This window comes from Aptenodytes patagonicus, chromosome 14 (assembly GCF_965638725.1).
Source record: "Aptenodytes patagonicus chromosome 14, bAptPat1.pri.cur, whole genome shotgun sequence".
Classification (NCBI taxonomy): Eukaryota; Metazoa; Chordata; class Aves; order Sphenisciformes; family Spheniscidae; genus Aptenodytes; species Aptenodytes patagonicus.
Window position 1 is genome coordinate 4306725 of NC_134962.1, and position 17729 is coordinate 4324453.

Here is a 17729-nt window from a genome sequence, read left to right on the forward strand (position 1 = left end):
TTCTGATAACTCAAGGATAAATAGTGGTGTCTTAGTATGTGGGCTCTCTTCTAATAGCCTGGCCTGTATTAATGATAGGCTTTCTTGTAGATTTGTTGTTTTTTTTGAGGGGTGGTGCTGTGAGTTTAAAACACAGTGCAAAAGTGTGAAATTCTCCACATGACTTCTAGGCAACAGTGATAGAATATGATTGCTGTTGCCTAATCTGTGTCATTGTGCTTTCTTCATCCTTTGAGTAGACAGGATTAGAGAGTTTTAATTTAAAACATGCAGGTTTTGCTATGCATCCAGTTAACCTTTTTCCCCTGAGAGCGCCTTTGCCTATGCCAGTGATCTTTCCAGATCTAAGAGTTAATCTACCTAACTGAGTCTCCTTAATTTGCACTGCTGTTATACTGGACAAAAAAAAAAAATCATTCCATTTGTGTATTCTTTGCTGTAATGAGTATACCATGGACTTCATTTATCCTCATTTCAAAAAATGAGACAAATTAAATCCTTGTCTCCTTTTCTGTCTCCCAAAATACCAGTGAAAGTTAGCTTTGGCATCACTGCAGCCTCTTTTCTTGTGCATCTTTATATAAAGAGCAAGTTTACAAATGATTTGTTAAAATTCTGAGAGCTAGCTTTAGCTTGGTAAGAATTACTATCTCTGATTGGGTTGTCATTAGTAATTAGACTGTGTTGGAAGTCCATGAATGAACTGTGTACGTGAAAAGTTCTTGTTTACAATGTTGATTCTTTAAAGGTAGTATTCCTACTTTGAATTACCAACTTGTCTACAAAACTAGAAAAATGTTTTGTCCCATTGTTCATCAGAAAGACCTAGATATAAGACCTGAGCTTTTGTGTCCGTTGTGTCTTTTTAGAAATTCCTCCCTTTGAAAGTGGCATTTGAGGGAACAGGCAAAAAAAGCTATCGCATTCACAGCAATTTAGCACTCATTTTAGTTGTGTTTTGAAACCACAGTGTATGAGGGTATGTTTATGGTAATATTTTGCCATTTTATTCAGTAACCAAAAATCGGGCAATTCTTAATCAACTTTTAGGATTTCAGTTTTGAATGTGTAGTGTTTTGTGCCATCTGGTGGCTCTTTCTTTCCACTGCAACAGATGGCAGATTAGTAACTTCTTTTTATAGTAGCTGTGAAAGATGTTCTACTGTCCTGTGGCTCAGTTTCTGTTTGATGGTTCAGGAGAACAGGTTTTAGTATGTTCCAAGTAAAATAATCTTACGTTTATATTCTCTGCAGCCTCAGATTGTTCTGGGTGGTACTGCACAAACAACTACGTTGGGGACAGCAACAGCTGTACAAACTGGAACTCCTCAGAGAACAGTGCAAGGAACAACAGCAACCTCCACTGCTGCCACAGTAAGATACTGAGTGCTTTTAGAATCTTTTTTTGGTCATTCACATATACTTGTGTGTGTGTATGTATATACATACATATATATATATATATACACACACACCTAAACACAGATCAGAGTAGAGAGTAGTAAAGATGCAGGAGTTCTGTGAACTATTGGTCTTGAAAAGGTAAACTTTTAGTAGAACCATATAATTTACAAAGTGTGAACACAGGTCACTTGAATTTTGATGGCTGTCAAAGTATTAATCTTGATTTCTGTAACAGTTTGTAAAGCACTCCTTTTTTTAAAAACGTATTAGCTGTATCTTATAGAAAAGTGAATTGTTCAGTACTTCAGAGTAGAATCAGTATGAGAAGGGATAAGAAGTTGGCACTGACTCATCCAAGATGCGTGTTTCCAGGACTGCACAACAGGGAGAATCTGTGCACTATGCTATGCACTGGGAAGGAGGAACTTTGCTATTTGTTGTCCTGCTAAAACGTGTATTTTCCCATACGCAGCGTGCCATTCTTAAAATACTTGGTGTTTCCTAACTTCATTAAGAATCATAATTTATTAAATTTTGATAACAAAAATGTACAATACATATGTATGAAGCAAAATAATAATTTCAGTCTGATTATGTCTTAAGCGGTGAGGGACACGAATCTATAAATAATATTCTGCAGTGATGAACTGAAGGACTTTATTTCTCAGAGTATATGGTCAGATCATGTATTAAAAAGAGTTTATCTTCCCTTCTCTGACTGTTTCCCTTCTACCCCTTCTCCTCCCGTAACAGGAAACTATGGAAAATGTGAAGAAATGCAAAAACTTTCTGTCCACATTAATAAAACTGGCATCATCTGGAAAACAGTCTTCAGAGACTGCGGCTAACGTGAAAGAATTGGTACAGAACCTGCTGGTAAGAAAAGTTCATTAACAGTTGTAAGAAACAGCATCTGGGCAAATTTGGACTCCAAATGGAGGGGTATTTTTTGGAGAGGAGGGAGATTATAAAATCAAATTGAAACTTCACTTCTTCTGAATTAAAATATATGCATAAATTTTCCTTTAAGCTTGTAAATGAGACATTTCATGCATGAGAACGTGAGTTAAATTGAAGCGCAAGTAGTCTAAATGGTGATTTTAAGTTCTACATTTTTTATTGATAAAACAGTGAATAAAAAGATTAATTATGTTATTGAGGGAAGACACTACAGCTAGTGCAGTAGCTGAGTGTAGGAAATCACAAGTTTTTACAAAAAAAAAGTAATATTATCTGAAGCTAATGTAAAAGCTTGACATACTTAATATTTATAGAATGATTACTAGTATTGCTTAGCCTAGTTGTTAGCAACCTTTAAGTTAAGGTAGAGCCGCATATTCCAGTTGTTATCACATGATAACCAGAGGTTGTCACAAGACCAAAATTCGAAGTATATCTTCCCATGAGGGATATTCATTTAACTTTGTGAGAGACATCTGCCTTTTGAGCATATGATGGGTACAACTTTAGTTATTTGAAATGGAGGAACTATAGTACTTTTGGAAAAGAGACCACCAGAGATGGGGCTGCCCAGCTGTTCTGAGTAATTGATAGGTGGCTGATTGCAGGTCACATGAAGTATTCCTGTAGGTTCCACCTGGCTCTTTGATCTATAGATAGAACATTACAGGAATGGTGAGAACAACTGAAGATGTTTCTTAAAATTGACTGAAAGACAGGAAGAAGAAAAGGAAAGATGGGACTGTAGGTCTTACTAGTTGAAACTTGGAGTAAAATTAGTTACTACCATAAAGCTATTGATAACTAAAAATAGTGAGGGATGATAAAACCACTTATTTTCAATAAATTAAGTCTTAAATTTTTCTTGGTGTTGAATATCTGTAGAAGTTAATTTCTACAAGTTTGTTCATTTGGATTTTCTGTTTTGAAGGATGGAAAGATTGAAGCAGAAGACTTTACCAGTAGGCTGTACAGAGAACTTAATTCTTCACCTCAACCTTACCTTGTGCCTTTCCTGAAGGTAACTTGTGTTCACTAGTCCTTATATATTTCTGTGCTTACGTATCAGCAGCAATGAACACAAGCACATCTTTTACCAGTATAGATGGAATTCCAAAATGGTGTAAATGAAAGTTTTAAATGGTGCCTGGCTAGACTTTTGCTCCCTTAAAAAATATTTCTGCCTCTTTGTTCCAAGAGTTTGTTAGTATGATTCGTTGGCACAGACAATAATGTAATAGTGTCACATCATAGCTCTTTTTGAGAAATCTGAAAAGTTTTCGTTCTATGACTTATAAGCAGTTTCTTTCCATAGCACCAAACCTATGAATTGATTTATTATCCTCTTTTTAGTCTTGGAAAGAAAACAAGGGATTGAATGATACAGAAAACTGTACCTTCTGGACAAACTCATATGCTTTTGCCTGTGCTGTATACCTGTCTGTATGGACAAACAGGAAATTTGTCACCTCTCAATGATAAATTCCATTTGTCATAAATTTCATAGTAATTGGACACATCTCAAAATAATGTTTATTCCAAAACATTTATCATCTGAAAATCAGAGAAAGTACAACATCACTGTATGGTAAGAGTATAACTCTGCTTGACCCAAGGTATGATTAAGGGATATAGTTGTAGGTGTGTGTTGACATTTCTGGGTTCTTAAATGCTTGTTCAACCTTGAGCTGTTCATGAAGACAAAAATTGTTACCACAGAAAACAACTAATTTAAGAATCTGGTAAAACACCGGTCTCTGAGCTATTCTGAAATCTTCACCGGTGTTCCAGTACGTCTTTTAAGCCATCATGTTATAGCTTGATATATATGTAGGAACACAATCGAGGAAGGCAGCATGGGCTTGGATTGTTAAATACATACCAGGGGTTCCAGATAGGCTTGCATAACCTAGGTGCCCATGATCCCAGCTTCCACAACGAAAGGTACTGTCACTCTGTCTAGCTTTAAATGTGAAGTAGCATCGTATTTCTGTGTGCGCTATCATGTTTTCTCAGGTGCACGCAGACTGATACAACGGACTGAAATGAAATGCATTGCTTTTTACAATTAATGTTTTCTTGTGTGATCTAGGATTAAAATACTCAAGCAAATTCTCTTTCTTTTTTTCAGAGGAGTTTACCTGCCTTGAGACAGTTAACACCAGATTCTGCAGCTTTCATTCAACAAAGTCAACAGCAACAGCCAACAACGCAAGCAACGATAGCAACAATTCCATCTGCGGCAGTGCTTCTAAGCTCCTCAGTTCAGCGCACAGCAGGGAAGGCAACTGCAACTGTAACAAGTACTCTCCAACAACCTGTAATCAGCCTAACTCAGCCTACACAAGTTGGTGTTAGTAAACAAGGGCAGTCTACACCACTGGTACGTCAAGTGAAGTGCATCGTCTGTTATTGCACAGGGTTTTTTTGATAATACAGTGGCTTTTCTTCTTAAATTGGTGGTTTAGCTCAATCAGAGATCTTTGACCTCTTTAGAGAAACTAGATACTAAGGAAAAAAAAAGTATAATTTAAAATCCATTCTTGATTAAAGTACTATATTATTTCCTATTTTAGCATGAAATATTGGCAGATTGTCTCAATCACTGCATATCCATGAGAGAGCAGTGTTCTGGAGGATCTTTCATTCCCCATTTCATAAGCCTAACAACAGATTACCCCAAAAGAGGAGAGAGAATAACTTTCTCAGGCCTGCACATAAACCAAATAAGAACAGTATATAATGTACAGCACCTTTTTTTCCTCTTCTCATAGCAAAGCAGTGTCTGAGTGTAAGCTTTTTCTAGGATGTGTATTAATTAATATACATTATTAAATTAACTAGGGTTTTTTTGCTACTTAGTACTTCAGTGTTCCGTGTAGAACATTTGGCATTCATCTGAGCTGCTCTGTCCAGAAATTTTCATATAAAATGGAGAGATCTCTTTTGTCAATCCACAAATAGTTTTCACTTACCTTGAGAGAAAAACTAGTGATTATATTGGTCTTCCTGCCTTTCTAACCTAGGTATTATAGAATGAGGTTAGGAACCTAGGGAAGGAATAAAAACTGAACGTTGACTAATTAGTGCTGGATTTACAAGAAAATAATTTGGCCTTTAACTTAAATAAATATATAAAATAGTAGCAAAAGTAGCAAAAGAAAGACTTGCAGAGTTATAGAAATGGAGCTTGCAAAATAGGCAGAGTTGGTAGATTTCTTTATAGTAGTTTGAAAGTAAGTTTCTGAAAACTAGTTGAGGCCAGAAGACAAGTTTGCATAAATAGCTCTGATTGTAGCATTGCCATGTAACCCTACTTTTATGAGTTCATGTTCAGAAGCAGTATGGCTACAGTTGCCTGAGACTCAGTCTAACCTAATGATCCCATAGTACAAAGCTACACAGCTGTAGCTTATGCTTGTTCCAGATGAAAACAGCATGTGTAGAACCAGCTGGATTATCTTTATCATGTCTCTATTATTTTTAGTTCTAGAGTTCGTTCAGGCAGATCCAGTTTGCCTCTGTATCTCTAATGTAGAAACCGCATGTAGAAAGTTTTAACTGGACCTTTGTGATTTTAGATGTTTGTTGTTTTGGTTTGGTTTTTTTTAATAGAAATAGGTTACGGATTTCTTTTTTGTATCACGGAAAGTGGAATATTAGTTTTCCTGTAAGGTATAAATTATCTAAAGAAACTTTTAAATACCTTGAAATGTGCTGATTCTAGATCAATGAACAGATGTGTTAAGATCACAACTTACAAGTTGATTGTTAGGGTTTGTTCTTTGCACCTGATTCTTCGCCTTAGTTATTTCTCAGATTGTTTACAGTTCTTTTTTTCTTATTATTTGCAGGTTATCCAGCAGTCTCAAAAAGCAGGGGCATTGATAAGGCCTCCACAGGTAACGTTGACACAGACACCAATGGTAGCATTGCGGCAACCACATAGTCGTATTATGCTCACTACTCCTCAAATTCAACTGAATCAACTTCAGACAGGTAAGAGGTCAGACGATACATGGTATATGCTATATTTGATAGCATTAACTGAAGTCTGGTTTATGAATGTCAGTTCTTAAGTGCCCTGTACCTGTATGAAGGCTGTTGTATTACTGCTAAAATCTTCAGTGCATAGTGCCGAAGTGGCTGGGAATACACGTATGTCAGGGCAGCATTTACAGTCAGAGAAATTGTTTGGGTACTGGAATTGTGTGGGAGGATCCTGTTTTAGATGGGTGTAATGCTGACAGAAACTATTGAGGTAAAGTCTTTGCACCAGACCTATTGCCATTACTACCCATGACTGGCTTGTAAATCTGAACTCTCATACAAATTTGATGGAGTACAAACCTTGTCTTTTGTTTTGCAGTACCTGTGGTAAAACCAGCAGTATTACCTGGAAACAAAGCTATTGCCACTGTTTCGACACAAGTAGCTGCTGCTCAGAAGAATAAACTGAAAGAACCTGGGGGAGGCTCTTTTAGGTGAGGAACCATATCTGTGCTTGTGCTGCCTGGGCAGCCTGCTGAACTCAGTGGGAACCTTTCTGTGCACTCCGGTGGTGCTGAATCAGGCTGGGTAAACTCGCAAGAACTAGAGCTGTATTTTCTGTGGGCAGGTTTGCTACTTTAATAATGACTTTAACAAACAGCTGTGGACATACTTGTGCCAGACTGGTTTTAGCATTTAGCTGGCACTAAGGATAAATATCAAACCTCACAAACGATTTCTGCCTGGACAAGCAAATAGAATTCCCTCACTCCTCCCAACTCTGCTCGGGTTATTTGGATGTACAGCCTGTCTTACAGTGATGAGTGCAGTTTATTATTGTTTTGTGGTAGTGATGTGTCTGGTGTTGAAACATTATGTAAGAAAGGATCTTGAGAAAAAAGGAAGTACAAAACTGCAAAAATACTTTTAGTGCTCTTTGGAATCAAATTATGTTAGTTTTATTATATAACAATAGCAAATAAAATGCAAAGATGAAATAAAGTATTCAGATTTACTGTGGAATTCATTATATGCAGCTGTGGTATTGTAGCAGTGTGTGCAGATAAACACTAAATGTTATGATTATAATGAGTTTTCCTTTCTTAAGGGATGATGATGACATTAATGATGTTGCATCAATGGCTGGAGTCAACCTGTCAGAAGAAAGTGCTCGGATATTGGCAACAAACTCTGAGCTAGTGGGCACGTTAACAAGGTCCTGTAAAGATGAAACCTTCCTTTTCCCAGCACCTTTACAAAGAAGGATATTAGAAATAGGTATGTTGATTTTTCTTGAACTTTAATAAACATATTTTACTAGTCTTGGGTTTAATTGAGGACATTTTCCATAGAAATCGATTTGAATAGTTTAAAGTTGCTGGAGTCAGTTATGTTGTATATTCTGATGCTTGTGGGCAATCATTCAGCTTATGAAAGTAGAATAGTGTTAAGGGATAGCAAACCTATAGAATTGCCTTCTAAAATGATGGCAATTTAACATCAAAATTACTGGACCTGGTGCAAATTCTGACTGTATAAGCTGATAAGGCGTAACAAAAATAACGACATTTGTTTTTTAAAAAATAAATCCAGAAACACTAGTTTAGAATTGGTGGTAGAACAAAAAGCATTCTTCAGGTATATGTTATACTGTAGTATACAGCATTTATTAATAGATTGTAATTTTGTTAAGCTGATGTAAATTTTTCTATGTATGCCATTTCCTGTTTAATGCTTGTCTGAGAAATACCTGAAAGCCTTATTTTGCAAACAGCATTTAAATTTCCATGGCTGAGATTAGCCACATGTTTAGCTGTATTGTAAAATCATTTTTTACAACTGACTTCTGTCCTGATCATAGGTAAAAAACACGGAATAACAGAAATCCATCCTGATGTAGTTAGCTACGTATCACATGCTACACAACAAAGACTACAAAACCTCGTGGAAAAATTATCAGAGACTGCTCAACAAAAGAATATTTCTTACAAGGTAACTGTATTTAATTGCACAAATAAAATGGCAAAATTGCACAAATTCAGCAGGCTATCGTGTTGGTTGTAATGCGTGAGTTCACGTGTTCTTCATTCTGTGAAGTTAGGTTGTTTATTCTCTTTGACTGATTCGTCTTATATTAAGATATTAATACACATGGATGACTAGAACTCTTCAGCTTGCATATACAAAATGTTTTTAAAACAAATGCAGAGAAACTGTGCCCTCCCTTTTATTATGTCAAATGCTTAGAGTCTGAGTGATTGTACAATCAGATAGACAGATAAAAGCACTTCTTTGAATTCTCAAGAGACTGCTATCTGACAGATGTGTGTTCTTAATAGATGCAAATGCCTAAACAGCGTTGAAAAAAACCCACAGCTCTGAAATATGTTTGTGAGGTTAAAGCTGTGATGATATTAGTTTAGAAGTCAAAATCTGATGATTCATGGAATAGAACAAAATGCTTTTAAGAATTCTAGCTGGTTTGACTAGTGTAAATATACACTTGCTATTTGTTTGAAAAGGATAAAGTGAACATTTGAGCTTTAAATGTATATGTTCTTCTACAGTACAGTACAAGCTAACAGCTTTGTTTTTAAGAAATGTAATGAGAAACATATTTGCTGTGTTTTCAGGATGATGAAAGATACGAACAAGCAAGTGATGTTCGGGCACAGCTCAAGTTCTTTGAACAACTTGATCAAATAGAAAAGCAGCGTAAAGATGAACAAGAAAGGGAAATTTTAATGCGCGCAGCAAAGGCAAGTGGATTTCACACACATTTGCAAAGTGTCATTTTTTGACGTCAAAACTGCAGAGTTTCTTTTCATTCTGAAGCACTTGCAATGAAGGGGAAGACTCTAATCTTCAAAGATGGAGCTTGATGAATATGTTCTTTAGTTAAAGCTCCGTTCTGCTTTTCATGGTAGAGCATGTGAGATAGCTTCTTTGCCAGTCTCATTGCATTTTCCCAAATTAAAGTAGGTCTTAAAACTTATTTTTTGCACTTTGCATTGTGAAAAAGATGAATTTTATAGCTTGGTGATACTCTTAAATGGAATAGAGAAGTTACAGGTATTTTGGAGAGTAGAAATAGAATTCAGAAAGATTTTTACAAGTTGGAGAAATAAAATAAACAGGAAGCAGTTGGTGTAAGCACAAATGTAAGCATTAGACTTTGTGGTTTTACTCAATGACCCGAATATAGGATAGATATGACTAACTAGGCAGGAGCACTCTAGAAATAATTCACAAACAACCTAAGGTTTCTGTTGGGTTTGTGATCTGGTATGAGTTGATAATGTCAAAATCCAACTTTTTTTTTACTGCAGTGTTCGCATGTAAGTTGTGAACTAACACATTCATTTCAGTTGGTTCCTGTTAGACCTGAGCTGGAATACTTTATCCAGTCCGTGGGCTCTACACCAAGTAGACTTCAGAAGGAAAGCAATTTAAAGGTCTAGAAAATGTAGCCTATGAAGTAAATTTAGAGAGTAAGTCCACTTACTTCAGAAGAGAAAAGACTGGGGTGAGACATAAGTCTTCATGACTGTGTTTTACATATTCATATAATTACCTGTGTTTGCTGCACCTGAAGTGCAGCAGGGAAGACATAGGTTAATCATTAGGAAAAGCTTGACATTTTAAAGGTACTTGAGCATTGAATTAAAATAATTTATTTTGTCGTTGGTCTAAAGAATGTATGGGATTAACAACAGTCAGGATTTGTTTGAATATAGTTAGTCTTGCCTTATGTGAGAGTATGGATGAAAGACCGTCTTGAAGTTCTTCCTGTTTTCTGTTTGTTGACTTCTTGGAAAAAACAAGAACCTAAGAGAATTTATATATTAGCAAAAAAAATAATTGGCAAATGTGTGTTAATAGTATTAAGACAATAAAGTTTACAGAAATTATATGTTCTGTTACTTCTAAAAGTATGATACCTACAAATAATTGTAGGTGCCTAAGTGAAATGGGCAATGGCTAACGTAAATGGTCCGTTGGTCAGTTAGTTGCAGTTTGTTCAAATGCAAGTCTGACTTGTATGTGTAGGTGCAGCAGGAAGGTATGTTCTTAGAAAGTGCGTAGTTACACAGCAAGGGGAGGAATTTTTCCAAAAAGTACAGGTCTGATTCCTTTTTTCATATGCAAAGTGTGTGTATTTCAGTTCACAGATCTGTGTAATTTGTGTCTTGTAATGGTTTTGTTTAAGGCATAAATGCTTAGCTATTCCTTTGCTATTTTTAACAAAGCTGAAAAAGGGGATGCTTTTTCAAAAATAGATACTTGAAACCAAGAAATGGAAAACTGCTTTTAATTTCTAAAAATTATTTTCCCCTGTTGCTATCTCTGGGAGTGGTAGGTATTCTCCACTTCCTGCTGAAGTTTAAGAAAAACTTCATATGCTATGTAAAACTTACAATCTTTAGCTGCTTTTGTAACTGAATTAATTTTTCTTTCTTTTTCTCCAACCATTCCATGTTCATCCTTTATCAACGTAGTCTCGATCTCGACAAGAAGATCCAGAACAGCTTAGGTTGAAACAGAAGGCCAAGGAGGTAAGTGTTCACCTTAACATGAACTTTTATTTTGGAAATTGAAAGAAAAATAATTAACTGTACTTGTTCTGGCAAATGCAGATGCAGCAACAAGAGCTAGCACAGATGAGACAGAGGGATGCCAACTTGACTGCATTAGCTGCCATCGGTCCCAGAAAGAAAAGGAAAGTAGATTCACCGGGATCTGGATCAGGGACAGAGGTACAGTATAACTAATCTTTGGTTTTGCTGTGTTAGCCTCTGTAAAAACTTTTCTGTTCAGAGCTTTTTCCCTAGTTTGTGGAAGCTTTCAGAGCGGCAGAAGTGTATTTTGTGTTCAGATTTGCTTCCTCCAAGGCCAGGATCAATTTTTAGCATCTGTGTAGTGGCATAGGGAATAAAATTTGAGTTGTCATTCCTTGATTCCTGGAGCTGGAGGAATGTTAGAAAAGCTGTCGCTGTTCTCTCAAATCTCTGCCTTTTTGGACCTCCATAGTTTTGGGAAGAGATTGTTGTGGTTGTAGCCAATCCAACTAAATAAGACTGCAGAGTAATGCCACTGAGGTGGGTGCAGTGGTAGAATTGAATCACTGCTAAATTTGACATCAGGAGCTTCAGGTTATATGAACTTGCCTAATTTCTATCTTCATTTGCCTTAGTTTTAGTATCTCTAGAGCAGATCAGTTTGACCAATTCCTTCTGATAATGATGTTCTTGCATATCCTTTGTATATTCTACTGTTTAATCTGGCCTTTTAAAAATTTATCTGCAGACTAAGTATCAGTATGCTGAGTATCTGATTAGTTTAATGTTAATTTAAATTCAGGTAGATTGGTAGACTATCTGCTGTATTTCTAAACAAGTCAATAAACATGAAATGGTATAAAATTGCTTTCTGCATGGAAGACATTCAATGTGGGATTTCTCTAGTGTTTAAAAAGAACAAAGGCTTCTTGAAACTTGTCATTTACAGGGCCAAAAGCTCTCTTCATAATTTGAGGATTTCTCCCTGCAGAGTTTTGTGTCTGATAGCAAGTGGCAAGATAGTAATAGTTTAGTCATTCTGTTTATTACTCCCTGAGCATTCCAAATTTTTAGTGCTAAAGCATCTATACTGTAGAAAGCCTCGTTTCAAAAGAATTCACCTTGTTTTATACTGAATTGCTAGAAGCAATAATTTACATGTGCTTGATGTAAAATGTTAGAGAACAATCTGAATACTAGTAAATGTTATGTTTATTTATTAAAAAAATCAAGCCTCTTGAGCATCTTTTAAAGTAATTTTGAATTTGAAATTTACTGAAATGCCTGTTACTGATAATAAGACTTTTTATATAAGTTAACAAATTACTGTATTAAAGGTTTATAAATGTGGTTTAAAATTGTAAAAATTGCAAAATGTGGCACTTTTACAAAGGTAGATATGTATATAAATGAGGTCGTCTCTGAGGAATAGACTGAAGTATCTCATGCAGCGTTAATGTTGGCATTGCTTTCTTATGCATGCTCAACTGTGCAACGTTAATAGTCTGTTAATGTCACTTAGGTTATGGAATGTATTTTACATCTACTGTGAACACTTGTTTGTATTTCATCTAAATCTGACTAATCTAGTTATCCTAGATTAATCACTTACTGGTTAACCAATTAACTACAGGTTCCCTGGAAATCTAATCTTTTTGTCAGTTTAATTAAGAACCAGCTGCTTTTGATCTGATAGATTCACAGCTGTGCTTTTGCTGCTGTGTCACTTGACATTTTTAAATTGAGCTCCACTTGTCACCATTTGTATGCAGTTTGTAGTTAAGGCATATTACAAGAAGTGTGTAATGACAAGGTTTGTCATTACTTAGACACAGATTTGTAAATGTAAGCTTTTGATGTCTAGGAATGCTGAATCTTAATTGCATGTAAAATCACTTCTAAGTAGTAATTGTACTGTTTTGTTTCAAAATTTAACAAAACAGGTTGCTGTCAGTTTTAGCTTTATGTCCATGTGGTTTTCTTGAAAGTTACCAAAAAGCTTCTTAACTTATTCCATGCCTGCAGGAGTAGCATAGTTCTGTGTCTTTAAAGACTCCTGAAATTTTACCTTTGCATTTAAAGTAGTATAATACTTTACATAATAATATGTAAATAGTACATAATAAAATCAGGCTTGAGCTCCTACTAAAGAATATTTAAAAAAGAAAAATCATAACCACTTCCAACCAAAGTTCTTTCTGTTGTCTTGTTAGTAGTCATATGTATGTGTTTAACAAAATTTAGTTAGCATCCAATGCTCTCCTGCATCTTCTGATTTCCATTGAAGTTGATGGAAATTAGGCATCTAAGTTGTGCAAGTGGCTTAAAATATCCCTTTGAAAATCCAGCCTTTAAACTGTTGTAGCTACAGGATTTCAATGATTTGATGCTTGCTGGTTCAACAGGTAATTACTCGAGAAACAAAAGTCTGACTTCACTGTTAGCAGTGTGGTGAAGCACTGAACACTGTATACTACTAACCCAGAGATGGTAATTTCCAGCACAAGTTTAGATTGGTTTCTTAATAATGTATGCTGATCATAAATATACTACTTGTATACCTAGAGAGGACTGTATTAGTGGGTAAGCCTCAGCAGCTTATTCACCTGGCTTTTGCACTAGTCTAAATTTTGGCTTTTCTCAAGTCTGGAATATTCTTATTTAGAACAGTCTTTTAAAATTCTCCAAACTCTCGGGCAGATAAATCTTTATTCACTAGTGGAGTGTGTTTGGACCTTCTGGTGTCACTAAGTATTGAAGTTCCATTAAGAAAGGAAAAACCCCATTATTCTAGTAAATGAAATAGGAGGGAAAAAAGACTCCATAGATAAGCCGCAGAAATATAACCTGTTCCCAATCACTCAGAACACCTTCATTATTTACATAAGTACATAAGAGCAAGGTATCAGTAACAGGCAACTGTCAAAAAGATTCCAGACTTTAAAATTTGACATGAAAGTTGGCTTTTCGGTCTCTGCATGCCATCTACTGGTGACTGTGCCTTACTGCTGCCACAGGCGAGGAGGAGCAGGGAGGCTGCTTCAGAGTGGATTTGGTCGCTGCTCTTCTGAGCCATGCTGCTCTTCAGCTGTCCCTGCTGGACGGTGCCCTTCTGCCAGCCTCAAGCCAGGCTGCACCTCTCTTACTACTGAAAAAGCGTTTCTGGTGCATGTGCACAGGGTGTGATCAAATCCCAGTCTTCACTGGAAGAGGTACCTTGTTACTGGATAGTTTTCATGCTGATGGCCGATGACTTTAAAGCGCTCCAGGATTTCCTTGCTTGTGTAAAGGAAAGCATAGGAGTCATGGAAGAGTTGCATTAATCGTATGTATCCATCAGAACTGTCTTTTCTGCAAGTGAAAATGCATTGGAGTTAGTCCCAGCAGGCTTGCTTTATAACTCACTTACCAGGCAGTGTACATCTAAACAGCTGAAGGATGTGGGTATCTCTAAAGATACTGAATTTTTTTTTCTCCTGGTTTTTTTGAAGTGACAAATATAATAATATACTACTTGTTTATCTTGCCAGTTTGTGTGGAAAACTGCTAGTGTGTACCAGGGGGATAAGTGTTGCTGAACGATGGAGAAGAGTTCAGAGATCATTAGAGAATGTCTGACTGTGTCTAGGATAGCTACTTCTTAATATAATCCTGAGCTTGGTTACAGCTGTCATCACCAAAAGGAGAGCTCATGGCACCCTACCATGAAGATCAGGGGGGGATCTAGGACATTATTCAAGACCTCATGGTCCAGGGGGATAGAACTGCTCGCCGGTTCTTCAAGAACTCCAGGGCTACCCTTGGGATCTGTATGCCGACATTGCGAAGAATACTGTCTCTTCCGTTTGTTTTGGTTGTTGGGATTGCCTATCATTAGTGCCTTCCTAAAGATAAGAGCAGTGCTTTGGGTTTTTTTTGTCTATATTAAATGCCACTGAAAACTTCTGATTGTTCAACTATTGTTTATAAATAAGAATTAAAAAGAAATCTCTGATCTGGTAGCATACAGCATACTGTTTGATAGCTTCCTGTACATAGTCACTTAGTTCTTGCCACGCATGTTTTCTCTGAAAAGTTTTGGAATACCTGGGGGCGCTGACACGTTCTGATTTATCTGTTGTTCTCATTTCCAGGGATCTGGTTCAAGCGCAGCAGTCCCAGGCAGCTCTGGAGTTGGAACAACCAGACAGTTTACGCGACAAAGGATAACGCGGGTGAACCTCAGGGACCTCATATTTTGTTTAGAAAATGAGCGAGAGACAAGCCATTCACTATTGCTATATAAAGCATTCCTTAAGTAAAATGGAAAAGATCAAGGTATTTTTGACGGAGAGACGCCTGAGGACATTTTTTATATATTTGCAAATTACGCCTTTTTGTAACAAGCAAATGGGATATTGTTTAAAAAACAACCACCTCTTTACATGGAACAGTTTTATATTCCTGTTTATAAATAAACTCTTCAGTATGAGAGAAATACATTTCTGTAACAGTGAGGACACTTACAAGGCCTGTGGATACTATAAAAGGACAATTAAATTTTAACTCATCTCTTGATTGAGTGGCCTTCTTGCCAAACAAGCCATATATAAAGACTGATGGAATCGTTTAGCAAATAACTAGCTACCCTTTGTCAGCCCTGTAGCAGTTTCGACATTAATTGTGCATTTTAGTTCAGTTTTATTCAACTAAATCAATTATATAGGCATATGTCTACAGCAGATGACCTCATTTCATTTAGCTTTTTTTTAAACAGTCAGTTAGCAAAGCAAACTGATTTTTAAAGAATATTTATCTTTCCCCAAAATGTTCAAAATCTAGAGGGATATACAGTTAATTTTAAACATAACCTCAATTTTAATCACATTATTGCTTATTAGAGGCCCTGAAATCCCATAAAGGAGGGTTACTTCTGAATGTTTTAGCAGCATCTGTAAAAATGCATTTTATTTGCTATAGTTTGTAAAGCTGTAAAGTTAAAAAAGGAAAAAAAGGAAAAAAAGAGAAACCTTTTCAGCATAAATATATTTTACTTGCACTGTGTTTTTTAGCTAAAGTGAAAGCTTAGATTAAATAAAATCAAAGTTGAGAGGAATCATCAAAAGACTGTTTCTCAGTGTGAATCAAGTGTTGAAAAATGGTTGGTGTATTTTGTCAGTAATTGTACATAATTTTTGGCACATAACATAAAAATGGCTATGTAAACTATAATTATTTTGCTAAAAGACTGTATGCAAGCTGTGGGCCTACTTTAAAGATGTCCAGAGCAAAGTCCCTTCTTTGTACCTATTTTTTTATTACAAATATACTAATTGGTTCTTTATATTTTCAGAGGTTATTGTATTAAATTGTCTATTGATAGTACTTTTATGACTGTAAATACTTTGGCTTTCTTTGTGTGAACTCTCATGGTAGAATTTAACTCTCTTGCGTGTAAACTGAATGCTGATCAGTATTTTTATCAACACCTGACAACTGTTACACCCCTTTTATTTTGTCTTTTAGGAAATCCTGTCTTTCCATTTTTTTTCATGTAAATTTTGCACAGTTACTTGTTCATATGTAAATATTTTACTTTCAAAAATGAAGTTTTTAATTGCTATTGTTTTATATAGGATTGAAAGAAAATTAACTCCTTTATTAAAAACAAATTTATCTGTATTTGCTAATGTATTTTTCTCTCTAAATCTTTTCTCCTCTTGGATTTATTTTTCTTCGTCCAGTAAATGATTAGTCTACCTGAGGGGATGCTGTTTCCTAAAGATGCACTTTGGGTTTTTTATATTGTTTTGTTTTGTCAGTGTTTTGGAGGTATGTAACTTGATGAATCTTGACATTTCATTGCTGTCTTAGGGGTCTTGGACAAAGATTGATGGATAGTGGGTTTTGTTTTGTTTGGTTTTTAAGCAGGGGAAGTTTCTGAAGAGATCTTAAAAGTATTTTGGTTTTGTCTAGTGAAGGTTAATAAAACCCCCTCTCCCTTGAGGGCAGCCTTCTCCCTCAAACACAATTAACTGTGATGGTTTTCAGAAGAAGGTGTGACATAAAACACAGAATTTGGAGCACAACTATAAAAGAATATCATCAGGGACACACTTTTGATTATTAACGTGAAAACTTGAGAAGGTGTATTTCTGATGCTCTGTACTGAATGTTTCGCTTTTGTTTGGTTTGGGTTTGTTTTGGTTTTTTTTTTTTTTAATTCCCCCCTCTCATGGGCAACTTAAAAAATAATTCACAATTGTGAGGGCCTAATCCTGCTATTAGGTTAATAGAAAAATCACATTAATTTGATAATTATTTCTTGCATACAGACAAATCTATCTACAGGCTACTGCACCTCGCACACTGCTATTGAACTGGCACTCAGCCCGGCACTGGCTTGGTCCACGTGGGGAGACCAGTTGTCTCTCTGAAAAAACAGATTAGCTCCTAAAGCGATGTACTCACCTGACACCATGTATGGCACTTATTTGAAGATTTTAATTGTTTGTAAACTCCAAACTGTCTTTCAAATTGTGTAATGTTACTAAGCGGAAAGAAACAACTTTGACTTTTGGCCAAAACATTGTCATAGCCTTCCTTTAATTGTAGTAAGTGTTGGTTGTAAATGTTAATCACCACTGGCCGTCCAGCGACCGAGCATAGTATCTGCAAAGCTGTGGCAGGTAAGTCGGCAAGAAACTGACCTTCAGGTGTTGCTTCCAATAGCAAGTTGGGGATAAGACATGTTTGAAAAATTAAAGTTATTACATGGTGTGCTGTACTTTGCACTCCCTCCTCGGTAGAGGTAGTAGCTTAGAAGCATGCTGGAGA

At 36.1% G+C, this 17729-nt stretch overlaps 1 protein-coding gene across 1 annotated transcript in view; it reads left to right on the forward strand.

Moving 5' to 3' along the window:
* TAF4 (TATA-box binding protein associated factor 4) overlaps positions 1–16567 on the forward strand; it is a 38085-nt gene extending 21518 nt beyond the window's left edge. The window contains exons 5-16 of the mRNA XM_076352006.1: positions 1255–1374; positions 2158–2280; positions 3296–3385; positions 4496–4747; positions 6219–6363; positions 6734–6848; positions 7463–7632; positions 8216–8346; positions 8988–9113; positions 10854–10910; positions 10992–11111; positions 15047–16567. Of these exons, the coding sequence (XP_076208121.1) occupies positions 1255–1374; positions 2158–2280; positions 3296–3385; positions 4496–4747; positions 6219–6363; positions 6734–6848; positions 7463–7632; positions 8216–8346; positions 8988–9113; positions 10854–10910; positions 10992–11111; positions 15047–15214 (1617 nt within the window). The 3' untranslated portion in view covers positions 15215–16567. The remainder of the gene's footprint in view (positions 1–1254; positions 1375–2157; positions 2281–3295; positions 3386–4495; positions 4748–6218; positions 6364–6733; positions 6849–7462; positions 7633–8215; positions 8347–8987; positions 9114–10853; positions 10911–10991; positions 11112–15046) is intronic.
* The last annotated feature ends 1162 nt before the right edge of the window (positions 16568–17729 follow it).